This window comes from Chiloscyllium plagiosum, unplaced genomic scaffold, assembly GCF_037043375.1.
Source record: "Chiloscyllium plagiosum isolate Xiang-an unplaced genomic scaffold, Cpla_swu_hap1 HiC_scaffold_44, whole genome shotgun sequence".
Lineage (NCBI taxonomy): Eukaryota > Metazoa > Chordata > Chondrichthyes > Orectolobiformes > Hemiscylliidae > Chiloscyllium > Chiloscyllium plagiosum.
This window is the reverse complement of record NW_028270182.1, coordinates 17409137-17431392: the sequence shown is the minus strand read 5'-3', so window position 1 is coordinate 17431392 and position 22256 is coordinate 17409137. Positions and strand designations below refer to the sequence as shown.

General features: G+C 50.1%; 1 protein-coding gene across 1 annotated transcript; it reads right to left on the bottom strand.

Moving 5' to 3' along the window:
• Positions 1-6047: 6047 nt before the first annotated feature.
• LOC122544369 (lysophosphatidic acid receptor 4-like) lies at positions 6048-21386 on the bottom strand. Its single transcript, XM_087982711.1, has 2 exons — positions 20689-21386; positions 6048-10432 (listed from the first exon to the last, which is right to left on the bottom strand). Exon 2 carries the CDS (start codon positions 10426-10428, stop codon positions 9457-9459), a length of 972 nt encoding a protein of 323 aa, XP_087838837.1. The 5' UTR covers positions 10429-10432; positions 20689-21386; the 3' UTR covers positions 6048-9456.
• Between the last annotated feature and the right edge of the window lie 870 nt (positions 21387-22256).

The following is a 22256-nucleotide window of genomic DNA, read 5'->3' as shown; positions in this document are numbered from 1 at the left end:
TCCTTCCCTCTGTCTCTCTCTCTCTGTCTCTCTCTCTCCCTCTCTCTCTCTGTCTCTCTCTCTCTCCCTCACTCTCTTCCTCTCTCTCTCTCCCTCACTCTCTCTGTCTCTGTCTCTGTCTCTCTCCCTCCCTCTGTCTCTCTCTCTCACCCTCTCTCTCTGTCTCTCTCTCGTTCTCTCCCTCTGTCTCTCTCTCTCGCTCTCTCTCTCTTTGTGCCTCTTACTATTAAGGCTTTTACTTGCTCAATGCCAGGTTTGAATCAAAAGTTTAAGGAGATTTTATTCTGTTTCTAACTGTGTGCTGTACAGTCTCTGTAAGTGTTGCTGCAGTGTAGAGAGAGGTTGATTCAAGCCGAAAACAGTGCAGGGGAGAACCAATACTGGGAGTGTTTGGTGGGGACATGGTCATTGCAGTTTAATCTATCTCTAACACAGCACTGATCATGTTCTGTCAGCACTGAATGGGAATACAGCAGAGGCATTCAAAAAATAGAGAGCGTGTTACTCGTTATCTAAACCCAGGCTATCCCTGGCCTGGCAGTGTTTGATGGAGAAAGGGTCAAGTGAGCTTTAATCGAAGTCTAGGCTTGTGTTACATCCGCCCTGGGTGTGTTTGATGGGGACGTTACTCTATATCTGACCCTCCCCCAGTCCCTGCCCTGGGAGTGTTTGATGGGGACGTTACTCTATATCTGACCCTCCCCCAGTCCCTGCCCTGGGAGTGTTTGATGGGGATGTTACTCTATATCTGACCCTCCCCCAGTCCCTGCCCTGGGTGTGTTTGATGGGGACATTACTCTATATCTGACCCTCCCCCAGTCCCTGCCCTGGGTGTGTTTGATGGGGACATTACTCTATATCTGACCCTCCCCCAGTCCCTGCCCTGGGTGTGTTTGATGGGGACGTTACTCTATATCTGACCCTCCCCCAGTCCCTGCTCTGGGTGCGTTTGATGGGGATGTAACTCTATATCTGACCCTCTGCCTGTCCCTGCCCTGGGAGTGTTTGATGGGGATGTAACTCTATATCTGACCCTCTGCCTGTCCCTGCCCTGGGAGTGTTTGATGGGGACATTACTCTATATCTGACCCTCCCCCAGTCCCTGCCCTGGGTGCGTTTGATGGGGATGTAACTCTATATCTGACCCTCCCCCAGTCCCTGCCCTGGGAGTGTTTGATGGGGATGTAACTCTATATCTGACCTTCTGCCTGTCCCTGCCCTGGGTGCGTTTGATGGGGATGTAACTCTATATCTGACCCTCCCCCAGTCCCTGCCCTGGGAGTGTTTGATGGGGATGTAACTCTATATCTGACCCTCCCCCAGTCCCTGCCCTGGGAGTGTTTGATGGGGATGTAACTCTATATCTGACCTTCTGCCTGTCCCTGCCCTGGGAGTGTTTGATGGGGACATTACTCTATATCTGACCCTCCCCCAGTCCCTGCCCTGGGTGCGTTTGATGGGGATGTAACTCTATATCTGACCCTCTGCCTGTCCCTGCCCTGGGTGCGTTTGATGGGGATGTTACTCTATATCTGACCCTCCCCCTGTCCCTGCCCTGGGAGTGTTTGCTGGGGACTTTAGTCTATATCTGACCCTCTGCCTGTCCCTGCCCTGGGAGTGTTTGATGGGGACGTTACTCTATATCTGACCATCTGCCTGTCCCATTCCTGGGAGTGTTTGATGGGGACATTACTCTATATCTGACCATCTGCCTGTCCCATTCCTGGGAGTGTTTGATGAGGACGTTACTCTATATCTGACCATCTGCCTGTCCCATTCCTGGGAGTGTTTGATGGGGACGTTACTCTATATCTGACCATCTGCCTGTCCCTGCCCTGGGAGTGTTTGATGGGGACGTTACTCTATATCTGACCATCTGCCTGTCCCTGCCCTGGGAGTGTTTGATGGGGACGTTACTCTATATCTGACCATCTGCCTGTCCCATTCCTGGGAGTGTTTGATGGGGACGTTACTCTATATCTGTCTATCTGCCTGTCCATCCCCTGATGTAGTGGACAGCGAAGAAGGTTACCTCAGATTACAACAGGATCTTGATCAGATGGGCCAATGGGCTGAGGAGTGGCAGATGGAGTTTAATTTAGATAAATGTGAGGTGCTGAATTTTGGGAAAGCAAATCTTAGCAGGACTTATACACTTATGGTAAGGTCCGAAGAGGGTTGCTGAACAAAGAGACCTTGGAGTGCGGGTTCATAGCCCCTTTCCCTACAATTTTCAAAATTGTGATGAGAGTCCAGAGACAATATGTTCTTGTTCGGGTGAAAGGGAAAGCTGGTAGGTATAGAGAATGCTGGATGACTCAAGAAATTGAGGGTTTAGTTAAGAAAAAGAAGGAAGCATATGTCAGGTATAGATAGGATAGATCAAGTGAATCCTTTGAAGAGTATAAAGGAAGTAGGAGTATACTTAAGAGGGAAATCAGGAGGGCAAAAAGGGGACAGGAGATAGCTTTGGCAAATAGACTTAAAGAGAATCCAAAGGGTTTTTACAAATATATAAAGGACAAAAGGATAACCAGGGAGAGAATAGAGCCCCTCAAAGATCAGCAAGGCGGCCTTTGTGTGGAGCCACAGAAGGTGGGGTAGATACTAAACGAATATTTTGCATCAGTATTTACTGTGGAAACGGACATGGAAAATATAGAATGTGGGGAAATAGATGATGACACCTTGAAAAATGTCCATAATTACAGAGGAGGAGAAGTAACAAAGAGGATTGATGAGGGCAGGGCAGTGGACATGATCGATATGGACTTCAGTAAAGCGTTCAACAAGGTTCCCATGGGAGACTGGTTAGCAAGGTTAGATCACATGGAATACAGGGAGAACTAGCCATTTGGATACAGAACTGGCTCAAAGGTGGAAGACAGAGGGTGATGGTGGAGGGTTGTTTTTCAGACTGGAGGCCTGTGACCAGTGGAGTGCCACTACATTTCATCATTTATATAAATGATTTCGATGTGAGCATAAGAGGTACAGTTAGTAAGTTTGCAGATGACACCAAAATTGGAGGTGTAGTGGACAGCGAAGAGGGTTACCTCAGATTACAACAGGATCTGGACCAGATGGGCTGAGAAGGCGTTTGGTATGCTTTCCGTTATTGGTCAGAGTACAGGAGTTGGGAGGTCATGTTGTGGCTGTACAGGACATTGGTTAGGCCACTGTTGGAATATTGCGTGCAATTCTGGTTTCCTTCCTATCGGAAAGATGATATGAACCTTGAAAGGGTTCAGAAAAGATTTACAAGGATGTTGCCAGGGTTGGAGGATTTGAGCTACAGGGAGAGGCTGAACAGGCTGGGGCTGTTTTCCCTGGAGTGTTGGAGGTTGAGGGGTGACCTTATAGAGGTTTATAAAATCAGGAGTGATGTGGATAGGGTAAATAGGCAAAGTCTTTCCCGTAGACTGGGGGAGTCCAGAACTGGATGGCATGAAAGGGACCTAAAGGGCACCTTTTTCACGCAGAGGGTGGTACGTGTATGGAATGAGCTGCCAGAGGAAGTGGTGGAGGCTGGTACAATTACAGCATTTATACAGTCATAGAGTCATTGAGATGTAGAGCAAGGAAACAGACCCTTCAGTACAACCCGTCCATGTCGACCAAATATCCCAACCCAATCCAGTCCCACCTGCCAGCACCCGGCCCATATCCCTCCAAACCCTTCCTATTCATATACCCATCCAAATGCCTTTGCAATTGTACCAGCCTCCACCACTTTTAAAAGGCATCTGGGTGGGTATGGGAATAGGAAGGGTTTGGATGGATATGGGCCAAGTGCTGACCAATGGGATGAGATGAATTTAGGACGGGTTGGATCGAAGGGTCTGTTTCCGTGCTGTACATCTCTGTGACTCTATGACTCTACTGTCACCATGACGATGTCCTCAACTTCAGTGAGGTCATGGTTGAGGCACCAGTTGGAAACCAAGGGGATGGTTTACCAAGGGCGATGGATGGGATTGATCTGAGTGTTGTCCTGCAGGGTGGCAGTGCTGGTCGTCTGCCAGTTGGTGACCGCCATGTTGTGGTACCAACGGCTGGCATTGTCACGCCTTCGAGAAATGGCTCATTGAGATTTTCTTCTAGGACAAAGGGCAAGACTGCCCTCCCACCACCACCACCACCACCTTCCACCCCAACCCCCGCCCTCTGCATGTCTGGGTCCTCCAGGATGGGTCAGGCGTTGGTGCGCCCCAGCACCCAGGTAACAACATCCGGCCTTCAGAGCCTCCAGCGACAGCTTCACGCCCTCCAGTGTCAGTGGGCCCTGCTGACGGGTGACCCTCAAGCTTCCCGGCCCTCTCTCCCCCCCTCCTTCCCACCTCCGGAGCCTGAGGGACACAGCGTTCGATCCCGATGCCTCGTGGGAGATAGAGGGGGCTCTGGTGTGGGGTGGGCCCCCTGACGAACTGAGCCTTGCCCGTCTAGAACCCGATGCCAGTCCTGCCACCACAATAGACCCTTTCCCCCCGTGACTGGGGTAACCCCACGATGGGAGTTGTCTTTGGGGAGTCACTGCTGTTATGACACAGCGGTGAACCAGCCTGCTAAAGAAACCACAAACACCCAGAAAGGTTGACCTCCCTCCGCAACCTGTTAACGTATGAGTGACAGAGAACTCCCCACATTCCATTGTTACAAGAAATAAAATGTCAATTTATTCTTTAACTCTAACAGTGAACATGAAACAACAGCCCTTTCCAACTCTGCGCCTCCTGTCTCTGAGGTGGTTATTATCTGCCTCCAACTCCGTAACAATATACTGTTCCGATAAAAACCCGGAGAAAGTGAGGAACTGTGGATGCTGGAGGTCAGAGTTGAGAGTGGGCTGCTGGAAAACTCTTGTCGGCTCTCCTGCTCCTCGGATGCTGTGCTTTTCCAGCGCCACACTCTCAGACTCCAATGCAATATTGAAGTGACACCAACTTAAATTTCAAAACCACACGGCGGCTCTCATCTCAGGTGTCTGCCTTCCTCTGGATGAAGACCTCCCTGGGTCATCTTCGGGGTTTTGCTGCAAAGATGTTTCATACAAGAAGGCTACCCTTTTGATAGAGAGATTAGACTAGATCCCCTACAGTGTGGAAACAGGCCCTTCAGCCCAACCAGTCCACACCGAAGAGTAACCCACCCAGACCCACTTCCCTCTGACTAATGAACGTAACACTATGGGCAATTTAGCATGGCCAACTGCACATCTTTGGATTGTGGGAGGAAACTGGAGCCCCCAGAGGATACCCGGGCAGACACGGGAAGAATGGGCAAACTCCACAGACAGTCGCCTGAGGCTGGAATCGAACCTGGGACCATGATACTGTGAGGCAGCAATGTTAACCACTGAGCCACCGTACCACCTGAGGGTTTTGGAATAACAGTTTCTCTCAGTGATTGTTTACTCTCTGTCTGACTTTCAAAATGCGTGTTGTTTTATCCCCCCAACATCAGATCGTCTCATTGGTTCAATGTTGGCAAAAACAATAAATTCACCCGCAATTGGATTTTAGTATCCTGGGGCATAATTTAAACTGATTGGTAAAATTGAAATTGTTGCAACCAATGCAGGTATCTGTTTCACAGCCAAATGTTACATATTTCCAATTTTCCAGTGCACTCTGAGGCTGCTGGCTAGTCACATGACAGGTGCTTGTAAGCTTTCAGAGCAAAATAGCATTTGCGCTCTCTTAAAGGTACAGTACACGCATTCAGCTTCATAACACTGCACAGAGGCACCTCCTGTACGGGCTGCTGTTGCACACTCTCCACCTCTGCACTTTCACCCGTCACACAGACACCGTATCGTTCCCCAGTGACACAGCTCCCCAGTGGAGGGTCCTTCACAATGCAGTCCCCAAGCCCTTTTGCATTGGGGAACCTGCCTGAGCCAGTCCCGTCCAATCACGTTTGAGTTTTGATTACATATACATCTGATTTAGAAGTGAATATTGGAGGAACGATTTGCAGATTGGTGGTGGATAGGAAGGTTACCTCAGAGCACAACGGGACCCTGATCAGAGGTGTGGCTGATGGAGTTTAATTTAGTCTTTTCAATATAACTAGGGGACGTTATATCGAGATGGTACAGGGGCTTTTCTCTGGGGGTGGGGGGAGTCCAGAACTAGAGGGTGTAGGTTTGGGTGAGAGGGGAAAGATTTAAAAGGAACCTAAGGGGCAACTTTTTCACACAGAGGGCGGTATGTGCATGGAATGAGCTGCCAGAGGATGTGGTGGAGCCTGGTACAATTACAGCATTAAAGAGGCATTTGGATGGGTATATGAATAGGAAGGGTTTGGAGGGATATGGGCCGGGTGCTGGCAGGTGGGACTAGATTGGGTTGGGATATCTGGTTGGCATGGATGAATTGTTCCGTCTGTATGATTCTATGACATTGGTGAGGCCTCGTTTAGAGTAATGCTTCCAGTTCTGGTCATCCCGTCATCGGAAGGATACTATTAAGCTGGAGAGGGATCAGAAGAGACTTACCAGGATGCTTCCGGGTGTGGGGGGGCTTGCGTTATAAAGAAAGGCTGGATAGGCTGGGACTGACAGAGGTTGAGAAGCGACCTTTATGACACAATTACAGGTATAGATAGAATTATTGCCGTTTCCCGAGGACGAAGGGTTTCATGACTGGGGGGAGCATTTTTGAGGAGAGAGATTTAAAAACGACACGAGAGGCAAATGTTTTACACAGAGACCAGGTCAAGTGTGGAATGCATTTCCTGAGGAAGTGGTGAATGTGACTACAATTAGAATGTTTAAAAGACTTTGGATAAAAAGATGAATAGGAAAGGGTTGGAGGGATACGGGCCAGGAGCAGGCAGGTGGGACTAATTTAGTTTGGGATTATGGTCAGCACGGACTGGTTGGACCGAAGGGTCTGTTTCCATGCTGGATAATTCTATGACTGGATAAATGCGAGGTGCTGCAATTTGGAAAAGTCAATCAGGGCAGGACTTACACACTTAATGGTAAGTACCTGGGGAGTGTTGCTGAACAAAGAGACCTTGGAGTGCAGGTTCATAGCTCCTTGAAAGTGGAGTCGCAGGTAGATAGGATAGTGAAGAAGGTGTTTGGTATGCTTTCCTTTATCGGTCAGAATATTGAGTACAGGAGTTGGGAGGTCATGTTGCGGCTGTACAGGACATTGGTTAGGCCACTGTTGGAATACTGCGTTCAGTTCTGGTCTCCTTCCTATCGGAAAGATGTTGTGAAACTTGAAAGGGTTCAGAAAAGATTTACAAGGATGTTGCCAGGGTTGGAGGGTTTGAGCTATAGGGAGAGGCTGAACAGGCTGGGGCTGTTTTCCCTGGAGCGTCGGAGGCTGAGGGGTGACCTTATAGAGGTTTATAAAATCATGAGGGGCATGGATAGGGTAAATACGCAAAGTCTTTTCCCTGGGGTCGGGGAGTCCAGAACTAGAGGGTATAGGTTTAGGGTGAGAGGGGAAAGGTATAAAAGGGAGCTAAGAGGCAACATTTTCATGCAGAGGATGGTGCGTGTTTGGAATGAGCTGCCAGAGGAAGTGGTGGAGGCTGGTACAATTGCAACATTAAAGAGGCATTTGGATGGGTATATGAATAGGAAGGGTTTGGAGGGATATGGGCCAAGTGCTGGCAGGTGGGACTAGATTGGGTTGGGATCTCTGGTCGGCATGGACGGGTTGGACCGAAGGGTCTGTTTCTGTGCTGTACATCTCTCTGACTCTGTGCCTGTACGGGCTATTTCTATGGGTGTCAGGCCGCGTGGAGATTTTTTGTTGCCTGGAGCAGTCCATATTTGAGGTCTGTGTGGAACGGTTCCACTTGCTGCCCCTTGTGGTTTTACGAAGCTGCTGTCTCCCTTTTGACTCCGGCCATGTTTCAACCCCAGGCTCCTGATCGCTGGTGCGGGCAGTATGCCTCCTGCTGGCTGTGTGGCCCAGCCAGGGGGACCGTGACCGTGAAGGCTATCCTGCTCCTCTTTTGCAGTTACATCGGTGCTCGGGGGTCTCTCTGGGGAGGGGGTGCACCAGCACAGTCAGGGCTGTTCCAGGACGCTAGGCCCCGCCAGGGCTGGAGTACATCATTGACCCAGTCATTGTTACTTTAATTTAGTAAGTTTCTGTTTGACCGTGCCCCAGCAGGGACTGTTTCATCATCATTTTTGACTTCCTGTTTTAATAAAAGAGTCCAGGCAGCTTTACTCTGTATCTAACCCCATGCTGACCCTGTCCTGGGAGTGTTTGATGGGGACAGTGTAGAGGGAGCTTTACTCTGTATCTAACCCCGTGCTGTCCATGTCCTGGGAGTGTTTGATGGGGACAGTGTAGAGGGAGCTTTACTCTGTATCTAACCCTGTGCTGTCCCTGTCCTGGGAGTGTTTGATGGGGGACAGTGTAGAGGAAGCTTTACTCTGTATCTAACCCCGTGCTGTCCCTGTCCTGGGAGTGTTTGATGGGGGACATTGTATAGGGAGCTTTACTCTGTATCTAACCCCATGCTGTCCCTGTCCTGGGAGTGTTTGATGGGACAGTGCAGAGGGAGATTTACTCTGTATCTAACCCCGTGCTGTCCCTGTCCTGGGAGTGTTTGATGGGGACAGTGTAGAGAGAGGTTTACTCTGTATCTAACCCTGTGCTGTTCCTGTCCTGGGAGTGTTTGATGGGGGACAGTGTAGAGGAAGCTTTACTCTGTATCTAACCCCGTGCTGTCCCTGTCCTGGGAGTGTTTGATGGGGGACATTGTATAGGGAGCTTTACTCTGTATCTAACCCCATGTTGTCCCTGTCCTGGGAGTGTTTGATGGGACAGTGCAGAGGGAGATGTACTCTGTATCTAACCCCGTGCTGTCCCTGTCCTGGGAGTGTTTGATCGGGACAGTGTAGAGAGAGGTTTACTGTGTATCTAACCCCGTGTTGTCCCTGTCCTGGGAGTGTTTGATGGGACAGTGCAGAGGGAGATTTACTCTGTATCTAACCCTGTGCTGTCCCTCTACTCAGAATGTATAATAGGAACAGTGTCGAGGGAGATTTACTTGGTATTTAGTCCTGTGCTGTCCCTGTCCTGGGTACGTTTGATGGGGGACAGTGTAGAGGGGGCTTTACTCTGTGTTTAACCCTGTGCCGTCCCTGCCCTGGGGGTATTTGATGGGGACAGCATAGAGGGAGCTTTCCTCTGTATCTCACCCCATGCTGTCCCTGCCCTAGGGATGTTTGATGGGAGACAGTGTAGAGAGAGCTTTACTTGCAGTTCAGAAGAATAAGGGGAAACTTTACTTGCGCTCAAAGGAGTAGAGGGAGCTCTACTGTGGATCTGGTGCTCAGAAATTGAAGTAGGAGATAATATTCTGGGTGTTTTTCGATAAGGAATTATCAAAACCAAAACAGAAACAAAGGTCAGAGAAACACCAAACTTGGGTTTGAGAGATCAAGCCAAAATTGGCAGATTGTTTCACGCAATGCTATAAAAAGAGAGAAGCTTCTGATGATTTCTTGTATGACTCCCTGCACTGCACAGAGTATTTTTCCTGCTCCTCAGTGCTGGACTTGCAACAAACCATGTGGCGCGCAGTCCTCACCAAGTGAGTTTTCTGAAACGCTTCTGTGGTGAAGTAATAGATCATGGGGTCAAAGGCCGTGTTGGCACTGGCGAGGATCTGGGTTACCTGGAAGAGCAGTCGACTGCTGCAGTTCCAATGGTTGTTCTCCTTCCTGTAAAGGCCCAGGAAGACATGGTAAGGCAGGAAGCAAAAGGTGAAGACCAGGAAATTGGCCAGGATCATGTTCTGGGTTTTGCGGATGTTCAGGGTGAGCGATAATTTGGCCTTCCTCATCTTCACGAGGGCGAGGAGTGAGCTGGTGAGGACCAAACCATAGGGAAGCCCAAACCCGATGGCGAGGGTGAAGATCCGTGGGAGTTCATTGGTGACGACGATGGGCTCCAGGCAGTTGTAACTACTGGTCACGTTGAGCGTGAATTTCCATCTGAGGTAGGTGGGGAGGCTACAGCCCACAGTGAGCAGCCACACCAAGCCACTGACCCAGGGCGCTGCTCTGCGTAGGTGGTAAATCCTCACCTTAAAGGGCAAAACGGTGGCCAGGCAGCGATCCAGACTGATGCAGGCCAGGAAGAAGATGCTGGTGTACATGTTGATCAGGAAGATGATGCCGGCGATCTCGCACGACGGTCTGTCCTCCTTGTAGTAAGCAACGATGCGGAAGGGCAAGAAGCAGACCAACAAGATGTCCACCATGGCCAGGTTCATCATGTAGAAGGTGGTGCCAGATCGCTGCTGGATGTGAACGCAGAAGATCCACAGGGCAAGCACGTTGAGAGAGAGGCCGAGCACGATGATCACACTGTACAGCACAGTGAAGGTAGTTCGCTCGATGGTCACCGAGGAATTCGAGAAGGTGCACGATTGATTGGACATCTTTCTGTAAGGGGAAGGGAAGGGAAGGATTAGAGCATCGCAGGGTCGACCGACACACTCCGGGGCTGGGTGGGGGGGGGGGGGGTGACCCGGGGGGTGACCCTGGGCTCAACCTACACACTCCAGGGGGGCGATCCCAGACTATACCAACACACTCCCGGGGGGGGGGGTGATCCCAGACTATGCCAACACACTCTGGGGGGTGGGGGTGATCCCAGACTATACCAACACATTCCGGGGGGGGTGATCCTAGACTATACCGACACACTCCGGGGGGGGTGATCCTAGACTATACCGACACACTCCAGGGGGGGTGATCCCGGACTATACCAACACACTCCAGGGGGGTGATCCCAGACTATACTGACACACTCCAGGGGGGTGATCCCGGACTATACCAACACACTCCAGGGGGGTGATCCCAGACTATACCAACACTCTCCGGGGGGGGGGGGGGTGATCCCAGACTATACCAACACACTCTGGGGGGGGGGGGGTGATCCCAGACTATACCAACACACTCCGGGGGGGGTGATCCTAGACTATACCGACACACTCCGGGGGGGGTGATCCTAGACAAACCGACACACTCCAGGGGGGGTGATCCCGGACTATACCAACACACTCCAGGGGGGTGATCCCGGACTATACCAACACACTCCAGGGGGGTGATCCCAGACTATACCGACACACTCCAGGGGGGTGATCCCAGACTATACCAACACTCTCCAGGGGGTGATCCCAGACTATACCAACACACTCCGGGGGGGGGGGGGGGGGGGGGGTGATCCCAGACTATACTAACACACTCCAGGGGGGTGATCCTGGACTATACCAACACACTCCAGGGGGGTGATCCTGGACTATACCAACACACTCCGGGGGGGTGATCCTGGACTATACCAACACTCTCCGGGGGGGGGGGGGGGGGTGATCCCAGACTATACCAACACACTCTGGGGGGGGGGGGGGGGTGATCCCAGACTATACTAACACACTCCAGGGGGGTGATCCTGGACTATACCAACACACTCCAGGGGGGTGATCCTGGACTATACCAACACACTCCAGGGGGGTGATCCTGGACTATACCAACACACTCCGGGGGGGTGATCCTGGACTATACCAACACACTTCAGGGGGGTGATCCCAGACTATACCAACACACTCCAGGGGGGTGATCCTGGTTTATACCAACACACTCCAGGGGGGTGATCCCAGACTATACCGACACACTCCAGGGGGTGATCCCAGACTATACGGACACACTCCGGGGGGGGTGATCCTGGACTATACCAACACACTTCAGGGGGGTGATCCCAGACTATACCAACACACTTCAGGGGGGTGATCCCAGACTATACCAACACACTCCAGGGGGGTGATCCCGGACTATACCGACACACTCCAGGGGGTGATCCCAGACTATACGGACACACTCCGGGGGGGGTGATCCTGGACTATACCAACACACTTCAGGGGGGTGATCCCAGACTATACCAACACACTTCAGGGGGGTGATCCCAGACTATACCAACACACTTCAGGGGGGTGATCCCAGACTATACCGACACACTCCAGGGGGGTGATCCCGGACTATACCGACACACTCCAGGGGGGTGATCCCAGACTATACTGACACACTCCAGGGGGGTGATCCCAGACTATACCAACACTCTCCAGGGGGTGATCCCAGACTATACTGACACACTCCAGGGGGTGATCCCAGACTATACTGACACACTCCAGGGGGGTGATCCCGGACTATATCAACACTCTCCAGGGGGGTGATCCCAGACTATACCAACACTCTCCAGGGGGTGATCCCAGACTATACCAACACTCTCCAGGGGGGTGATCCTGGACTATACCAACACACTCCGGGGGTGGGGGGGTGATCCCAGACTATACTAACACACTCCAGGGGGGTGATCCTGAACTATACCAACACACTCCAGGGGGGTGATCCTGGACTATACCAACACACTCCAGGGGGGGTGATCCTGGACTATACCAACACACTCCAGGGGGGGCGATCCTGGACTATACCAACACACTTCAGGGGGGTGATCCTGGACTATACCAACACACTCCAGGGGGGTGATCCTGGACTATACCAACACACTCCAGGGGGGGTGATCCTGGACTATACCAACACACTCCAGGGGGGTGATCCTGGACTATACCAACACAATTCAGGGGGGTGATCCCAGACTATACCAACACACACCGGGGAGGGGGGGTGATCCCAGACTATACCGACACACTCGGAGTGGGTGATCCCGGACTGTACCAACACTCTCGAGGGGGGTGATCCCAGACTATACCGAAACACTCAGAGTGGGTGGTCCCGGACTATACCAACACAATCCGGAGTGGGTGACCGCGAACTCTACTGACACATTCTGAGGGTTGTTCCCAAACTCTACCGACACACTCTGTGTGGGGAGTGACAACGGACTCTATCGATATACTCTGGGAGGGGGGGTGGGGAGGGGATATACAGACGGATCTGGGTATACAGTGATATACAAAGGGATCTGGGTGTGCAGTGATATACAGAGTGATCTGGGTGTACAATGATATACAGAGGGATCTGGGTGTATAATGATATACAGAGGGATCTGGGTGTACAATGATATACAGAGGGATCTGGGTGTACAATGATATACAGAGTGATCTGGGTGTGCAGTGATATACAGAGGGACCTGGGTGTGTAATGATATACAGAGTGATCTGGGTGTACAATGATATACAGAGGGATCTGGGTGTATAATGATATACAGAGGGATCTGAGTGTACAATAGCATACAGAGGGAACTGGGTGTGCTGTGATATACAGAGGGATCTGGGTGTACAATGATATACAGAGGGATCTGGGTGTGCAATGATATACAGAGGGATCTAGGTGTACAATGATATACAGAGGGATCTGTGTGTGCAATCATATACAGAGAGATCTGGGTGTACAATGATATACAGAGGGATCTGGGTGTATAATGATATACAGAGGGATCTGGGTGTGCAATGATACACAGAGGGATCTGGGTGTGCAATGACATACAGAGGGATCGAGGTGTACAATGATACACAGAGGGATCTGGGTGTATAATGATATACAGAGTGATCTGGGTGTGCAATGATATACAGAGGGATGTGGGTGTATAATGATATACAGAGGGATCTGGGTGTGCAATGATATACAGAGTGATCTGGGTGTGCAATGATATACAGAGGGATCTGGGTGTACAATGATATACAGAGGGATCTAGGTGTACAATGATATACAGAGGGATCTAGGTGTACAATGATATACAGAGAGATCTGGGTGTACAATGCCATACAGAGGGATCTGGGTGTACAATGATATACAGAGGGATCTGGGTGTACAATGATATGCAGAGGGATCTGGGTGTACAATGATATGCAGAGGGATCTGGGTGTATAATGATATACAGAGGGATATGGGTGTACAATGATATACAGAGGGATCTGGGTGTACAATGATATACAGAGGGATCTGGGTGTACAATGATATACAGAGGGATCTGGGTGTACAATGATATACAGAGGGATCTGGGTGTACAATGATATACAGAGGGATCTGGGTGTACAATGATATACAGAGGGATCTGGGTGTATAATGATATACAGAGGGATATTGCGTACAGTTGTGGTCACCACACTACCAGGAGGATGTCGATGCTTTGGAGAGGGTACTGAAAAGGTTTGCCAGGATGTTGCCTGGTATGGGAGGGATTTAGTGATGAGGAGAGGTTGGATGGACTGGATTTGTTTTCACTGCAAGGTTGAGGGGGCAACCTGATCAATGTTTATAAGATTGCAAATGACGTGGAATGTGTGGAAACTTTGAGGTCAGGGTGGAGAGGTCAATAACTAGGGGACACAGGGTCAAGGTGCGGGGGTGGGGTGGGTGTTTAAAAGAGATGTATGAGACAGGTTTCTCACACAAAGTGGGGTGAGTGGCTGGAACACGCTGCCAGAGGAGTTAGAGGGAGCTGACACAATAGCAGCATTCACCTGGACGAATACATGAATAGGAAGTTAAAAATCACACAACACCAGGTTATAGTCCAACAGGTTTAATTGGAAGCACACTAGCTTTTGAGAAGGTGATTGTCCTGATGAAGGAGCGTCGCTCCGAAAGCTAGTGCTTCCAATTAAACCTGTTGGACTATAACCTGGTGTTGTGTGATTTTTAACTTTGTACACCCCAGTCCAACACCGGCATCTCCGAATCAGGATTAGGAAGGGAATAGAGGGATAAGGGTCCTGTCAGTGAAGACAGTTTTAGTATGGAAGGGTGAAATGTGTCAGCACAGGGCTGGAGGGGCTGAAGGGCCTGGTCTTGTGCTGTACTGTCCTTTGTTCTTTGTTATTGTTTGATCGTTTCCCTCACCCTCGACCCCCCCGACTGATCAAGAATCTATCGATCTCAGCCTTCAATCTACATTGCCCCCACAGCTCACTGTGCAATGAGTTCCAAAGACCCACAACCCGAGAGAGAGATGAGATTCCCCCTCAGCGCAGGGTTAAATGGGCACCTCTTTATTCTGAGACTATGCTCCTCTCGTCCCAGCCTCTCCCACTGAACAACTGCTCCGCCTTTACCATGTCAAGCCTCTGAAGAATCTGACATGTTTCAGCGAGATCACCTCTCAGTTTTCTCCACTCCAGTCAGCAGGAGACTTGGCTCAATAGACAGTCGCTCCATCTTAGTCAACCTTCTCTGAACTGACTCCAATCAAACAGTCTATAGAAAGGGACCAGAACTGCTCACAGTGCCGCAGATGTGCTCTCCCCTGCACCTTGTACAGTCATGGTAAGACTTCCCTCCTCTTCTACTCCAACCCTCTTGAAATAAAGGCCAACACACTCCATTCGCCTTCCTGAGTCCGTGTGGTGCTAGCTTTCTGTATTCCACGTCCCTTTGACTTGCAGCCCTCTGCAGAATTTCTGCATCAAAATAATTAGTGGTTAGCCCTGCTGCCTCACAGCGCCAGAGACCCGGGTTCAATTCCCGCCTCATGCGACTGACTGTGTGGAGTTTGCACGTTCTCCCCGTGTCTGCGTGGGTTTCCTCCGGGTGCTCCGGTTTCCTCCCACACTCCAAAGATGTGCAGGCCAGGTGAATTGGCCATGCTAAATTGCCCGTAGTGTTAGGTGCAGGGGTATAGGTGGGTTGTCGGTGTGGACTTGTTGGGCCGAACGGCCTGTTTCCACGCTGTAAGTAGTCTAAATATCTTGTTCTCCCCTCATAGCTTCCTATTTTTACACTTCATACTGCATTTGCCAACCGTTTGCCCGCTCTCTTAGCTGAGCTACCTCTCTCTTTCAGCTGTATCACTCTGGCAACTTACTTTTCCACCTATTTTGATGTCATCTACAAATTTGGCGACAGTCCGTTCAGTTTAGATTACTTACAGTGTGGAAACAGGCCCTTCGGCCCAACAAGTCCACACCGCCCCGCCGAAGCGCAACCCACCCATACCCCTACATTTACCCCTTACCTAACACTTCGGGCAATTGAGCATGGCCAATTCACCCTGACCTGCACATCTTCGGACTGTGGGAGGAAACCGGAGCACCCGGAGGAAACCCACGCGGACACGGGGAGAACGTGCAAACTCCACACAGTCAGTCGCCTGAGTCGGGAATTGAACCCGGGTCTCTGGCGCTGTGAGGCAGCAGTGCTAACCACTGTGCCACCGTGCCGCCACCCTTCTTTCCTACAGATCATTTATACTTATTGTAAACGGATGCGGTCCCAGCGCTGATCCATGGTGGATCCCACTGCTTCCAGGTCACCACCCTGGGGAAAAAGAAAATCCCTTATTCCCCACTCGCTGTTTCCTGCCCATTAACCAATTATCTACCCACACCGACATACTACTTGCATAGCCATGGGCTCTTATCTTATGACCCTGTACGAGGTCAGGTGAATTGGCCATGCTAAATTGCCCGTAGTGTTAGGTAAGGGGTAAATGTAGGGGTATGGGTGGGTTGCGCTTCGGTGGGGCGGTGTGGACTTGTTGGGCCGAAGGGCCTGTTTCCACACTGTAAGTAATCTAATCTAATCTAATCTAATCTTATCCAACACTTTCTCGAAGCCCAAATGCAATACAGTTACTGGATCCTCTCTATCAACTCTGGTTGAGATTTCCTCAGACCTCACTCATAAAGTAGGCAGAGACAATTTCTCTGTCAAAAAGCCATGCTCTGTCTATCTGATTAGCTCACTGTTTTCCAAAAGTGTTGCTGTTTCTTCCTTCATAACTTTTCCAACAATAGACATTAGGCGAATAGACTTTACCAACACAATCAAGGACAATCCCAGGTTCGGTCCACACGATGTCAGAATCTCAGACTTAAGAACAAAAGAGTCATACGGCACAGAAACAGACCCTTCGGTCCAACCCGGTCCATGCTGAACATAATCCCAAACTCAACTGGTCCCACTTATCAGCTCCTGGCCCGTATCCTCCCAAACCTCTCCTATTCATGTCCTTATCAGAATGTCTTTAAGTGTCCCCACATCCACCACTTCCTCAGGAAGTTCATTCCTCATGTGAACCACCCCCTGTGTAAAAAAAAAATTGCCTCCAATGTCTCTCACCTCGTACCTTAAAAACGCGTACCATTAACTCTACCTATAACCATAATTATTTTATGAACCTCTATAAGGTCGCCTCTTACCTCCAACGCTCCAGTGAAAAAAAGTCCCAGCATTTCTCTAGAACTCAACCCCCCCCGCCCGCCCATACCCAGCAACATCCTGATAAATCTCTTCTGAACCTCTCTAGCTTACTAATATCCTTCCTATCAGAGGGATCCTAAAGTCTGCTAACACGGCCTAGCGGGGTCCATAATTGTATTAGTGGAATCTGGGACTTTCACTAACTGTGTGAACACAGTGCGAGGGAGAGGTGGGGTCCCAGACTCTTCCAAGACCATCCGGAAAGACCCCAGACTCTACCTATCTAATCCAAGGTTGGCTTGAACGCTATGTACACTGTCCTGGGGGTCTGTGGGCCCCTACAAACACAATCCCAGACTCTACTAACATAGCAGGGATGACATTTCAGACTCTCTTAAGACAGAGCAGGGGAAAGTTCTGAGCACGTGCCTGGGGAAGTATCCTAGATTGTAGTGAGGGTCAGGGAGGCACCCCAGAATTGACCAAAACAGTGTGGAGAGGTATCCCAGAAATCCTCTTCAAGTCTGAAAGGGATCTTTCTTTTTAAATTCATTCACAGACTGAGGACGTCGCTGGGCCCAGCACTTATTGTCCATCCCTAACTGCCCAGAGAGCAGTTAAGAGTCAACCCACATTGCTGTGGGTCTGCAGTCACATGTAGGTCATACCGGCAGTTTCCATCCATCCCTAAAGGACATCATTGAGCCAGACAGGCTTTCCCAACAATGCTTTTATGGTCAACTTAACTCCAGACTTTTTTTATATATTCAAATTCCACCATCAGCAATAGCGGGATTCGATCCGGGGGGGTCCTCAGAACATTGTCTGGATCTCTGGATGAACAGTCCAGCGATAATACCATGAGGGCCATCGCTTCCCTGTGCCAACACAGCCTGAGGGAAGTAACTCTGACATGACCAACATGGCCTGAGTAAGGTCCCATAGAGGCAAACAATGGCTCAGGAAACTGGATCCGATCATCCTTATGATAAGCGTAGATTAGAAGTTAGAAATCGTAATAAAACAATAAAGGGTATTAAATTGATTACTGCAGCTGGGTTGTGAGATTTATTTACGATTTGCCGGTATGAGTTTCATTCAAACATGCAATGTTATGCAAGCGCTATTCTGTCAGTTAGTTCCTTTAAGGGATAACGGCCCAGTTAAAAGGCATCAACAGGTACTTAATCTATGCAGCTCCAGGGGATGGTTGGTAAGGGCTGATTAATGTTTCCTGGAGACTTGGTGGCTCAGTGGTTAGCACAGCTGCCTCATAGGTCCCAGGTTCGATTCCAGCCTCGGGCACCTGTCTGTGTGGAGTTTGCACTTTCTCCCCCGCGTCTGCGTGGGTTTCCTCCAGGTGCTCCAGTTTCCTCCCACAGTCCAAAGATTTGCAGGTTAGGGTGAACTGGCCCGTAGTGTTAGGTGCATTAGTCAGAGTGAAATGGGTCTGTGTGGGTTACTCTTCGGAGGGCCGGTGTGGACTAGTTGGGCCGAAGGGCCTGTTTCCACACTGTAGGGAATCTAATCTTGACGGGGATGGTATTGCTCTGTATGCTGATAAGGGTGGGGAAATGCAGTCAGGGGTTTGAAAGGTTTTTAAATTTGAATACTACAGAACCATGGTTTTATGAATGAATGATATCATGTTATAGTAAATAATGGGAGAAAGTGAGATTAGATTAGATTCCCTACAGTGTGGGAACAGGCCCTTCGGCTCAACAAGTCCGCACCGACCCTCCGAAGAGCAACCCACCCAGACCCATTCCCCCCTGACTAATGCACCTAACACAATGGGCAATTTAGCATGGCCAATTCACCCTGACCTGCACATCTTTGGACTGTGGGAGGAAACAGGAGCACCCGGAGGAAACCCACGCAGACACGGGGAGAATGTGCAAACTTCGAGTGTAGACCCCGACAAGCGCACATTGGAATGAAAACTCAATTTCTCAATGGATGGGTTGGCCCCAGCTCTTGGGGATGGGTCAGCACTGAGGAGAACTGCAACATATCATGGGGGGGGGGGATACTCATAAAAGTTACGGGGTAGGCAAACAAGTGGCAAAAGTGGTTCAACGCTGACGAATGTGGGGTCGTACACTTTGGTGAAGAGAAGCCTGAGGCCTATCATTGCTCGGAAGGTCGAATTCTAGGTGTGGGAGAGGATTGGTGGAACCCACCGTTACAAATTCATCCATCACAGAACGGCACAGGTTAGCGAGGCCACAAGATAAAAAACAAGAGCGAGGCGTTGTTTCCGTTAAAATGCAGGGACGTGACGTTAACGGCATTAAGGCTTGATTGGATCTCCCCCCCCCCCCCCCCACCCCAAGACCCCCACTCTGAACTGCCCCTCCTCACCGTCACTGAGGTTTGGAAGGGCAATAGACAATAAGTGCAGGAGTGGGCCATTCGGCCCTTTGATCCAGCCCCACCATTCATTATGATCATGGCTGATCATCCACAATCAGTATCCTGTTCCTGCCTTATCCCCATCACCCTTGATTCCACTATCTTCAAGAGCTCTATCCATCTCGGATGCTGGGGGTGGGATCAACTTTGATGGGACTTTGGTGGAAACCCCTGGAAGAGAGAGAGAGAGTCATAGAGATGTACAGCATGGAAACAGACCCTTCGGCCCAACCCATCCATGCCGACCAGATATCCCAACCCAATCTAGTCCCACCTGCCAGCACCCGGCCCATATCCCTCCAAACCCTTCCTATTCATATACCCATCCAAATGCCTTTTAAATATTGTAATTGTACCAGCCTCCACCACATCCTCTGGCAGCTCTTTCCATACACGTACCACCCTCTGCGTGAAAAGGTTGCCCCTTAGGTCTCTTTTATATCTTCCCCTCTCACCCTAAACGTATGCCCTCTAGTTCTGGACTCCCCCACCCCAGGGAAAAGACTTTGTCTATTTATCCTATCCATGCCCCTCATGATTTTGTAAACCTCTATAAAGTCACCCCTCAGCCTCCGACGCTCCAGGGAAAACAGCCCCAGCCTGTTCAGCCTCTCCCTGTAGCTCAAACCCTCCAACCCTGGCAACACACTTGTATATCTTTTCTGAACCCTTTCAAGTTTCACAACATCCTTCCGATAGGAGGGAGACCAGAATTGCACACAATATTCTAAGACAAAGATGTATTTTAAATGGGGTAGGGGAGAGGAAAGCTCAACAGGAGACTTAACAGTCAGAACTAGTTGGGCTGAATGGCCTGTTTCCTTACAGTGTTCAGGTTGAAAACCCGGGTCCCTATAGGCAGACAGACCAAAGCCCTAAAACATGTCTAAGACACATCTAGATGTGTCCTACATAGGTATCCATGCTCCCAGCCCATTCCCTTGAGCAAGTGTGTTGCTGGGCTAGCTCACTCTCTCTGTCTTTGTCACCAGTCCTGACAAAGTGCAAAGCAGAAATTGCTGGAAAAGCTCCGCAGGTCCAGCAGCATCTGCGGAGAGAAATCAGAGTTAACGTTTCGGACCCTTCCTCAGACCCACAAAGCCCCGACTCAGTTTCCGATTACCTACATGAGACAAGCATCGGGTGGGATCTAATCGTGCAGTGGGAGGGTCAGCGTCGCTCCGAGTATCCTCAGCAACTCAATGTGGCCGGAGCTCCTCGCCAAAGGGGATCGGGCTGAGAACGCTCCCCACGCTGTCTTGCTGAATCTACTGCCAAAGGCAGGAAAGATAGGAGGATCTCGAGTTGTTGCAACACCTCTGGTAACCTCACAACGCTCTTGAAGCATTTCGCCACTCGTATGTTTGACTAACACCCTCTGTCGTAACTGGGCAAGGAAACGGTAGCAGAGCATGCAACAGAGTTGACGCGGATGCAGGAATTGCGCGGTGCACATCTCCTCACGGACAAACCAACGATACATGGGATCAATGTACAGCCGGCTGCAAGGGGCCACATAACTTTTCCTTTCAAAGCATGAACTGGGATAGGTGTCAGACACTGCTCGATTGCAGAGTACCAGCAGGATTGCTGCGTAAAGCTGGTGGACTATAACATGGGGGTCGTGTGACTTCAGTCAGTGTCCACCCCTGTCCAACAGTGGCAGATCCATTTCATGCATACCAGGAGAGTCATAGAGATGTACAGCATGGAAACAAACCCTTCAGTCCAACCAGATATCCTCAAACTAGCCTAGTCCCATCTGTCAGCATTTGGGCCTATATCCCTCGAAACCCCGTTCATATACCCATCCTGATGCCTTTTCAATGCTGTAATTGTTCTCAACCTCCACCACTTCCTCTGGCAGCTCATTCCATACACGTACCACCCTCTGTGTGAAAGAGTTGCCCCTTAGCTCTCTTTTATATCTTTCCCCTCTCACCCTAAACCTATGCCCTCTAGTTCTGGACTCTCCCACCCCAGGGTAAATACCTTGTCTATTTACCCTATCCATGCCTCTCCTTGTTTTATAAAGCTCTATAATTCTGCAACTTTGAAAAATCATGCAGCGTATATCTTTCGCAGCATGAGGTGATCTGTTTGGATATGGTGGGGGTGGCGCAGTGGTGACGTTGGGGAGGGTAGATCATGAGTTTGGTACATTACGGGGTCACAGCGGCACTGGGAGGCGATGAGTTAAGGAAAAACAAAATGCAGGATGGGAGCCTTGCCATTGGTCAGATTAAGTGCCTTGCAAATGTAAACTAAAGGTGCTGGATGAACTCAGTGAGACTGACAGCTTCTGAGGTTCCACTTAATCCCTGGATCCCCCATTTTTCTGCATTCTCTCCAGTGCGTTAACATCTTTCCTATTATGTACCATTCACAACTATGCATAATACTCCAGCTGGGGTCTAACCAGTGTCTTGTACAAGTTCAACATCACCTCTTACCTCCAGCACATTACAGGCCCTTCGGCCCTCGATGTTACACCGGCCTGTGGTACCAATCTGAAGCCCATCTAACCTACACTATTCCATTCTCATCCATATTGCTATACAATGGCCATTTAAATGCCCTTGAAGTTGGCAAATGTCCTACCGTTGCAGGCAGTGAGTTCCACGCCCCTACTACTCTCTGAGTAAAGAAACTACCTCTGACATCTGTCCTATATCTAATACCCCTCAGTTTAAAG

Excerpts from the sequence above, each read along its gene's own strand:
- LOC122544369 (XM_087982711.1), bottom strand. The coding sequence starts at position 10,428 with ATGTCCAATCAATCGTGCACCTTCTCGAATTCCTCGGTGACCATCGAG.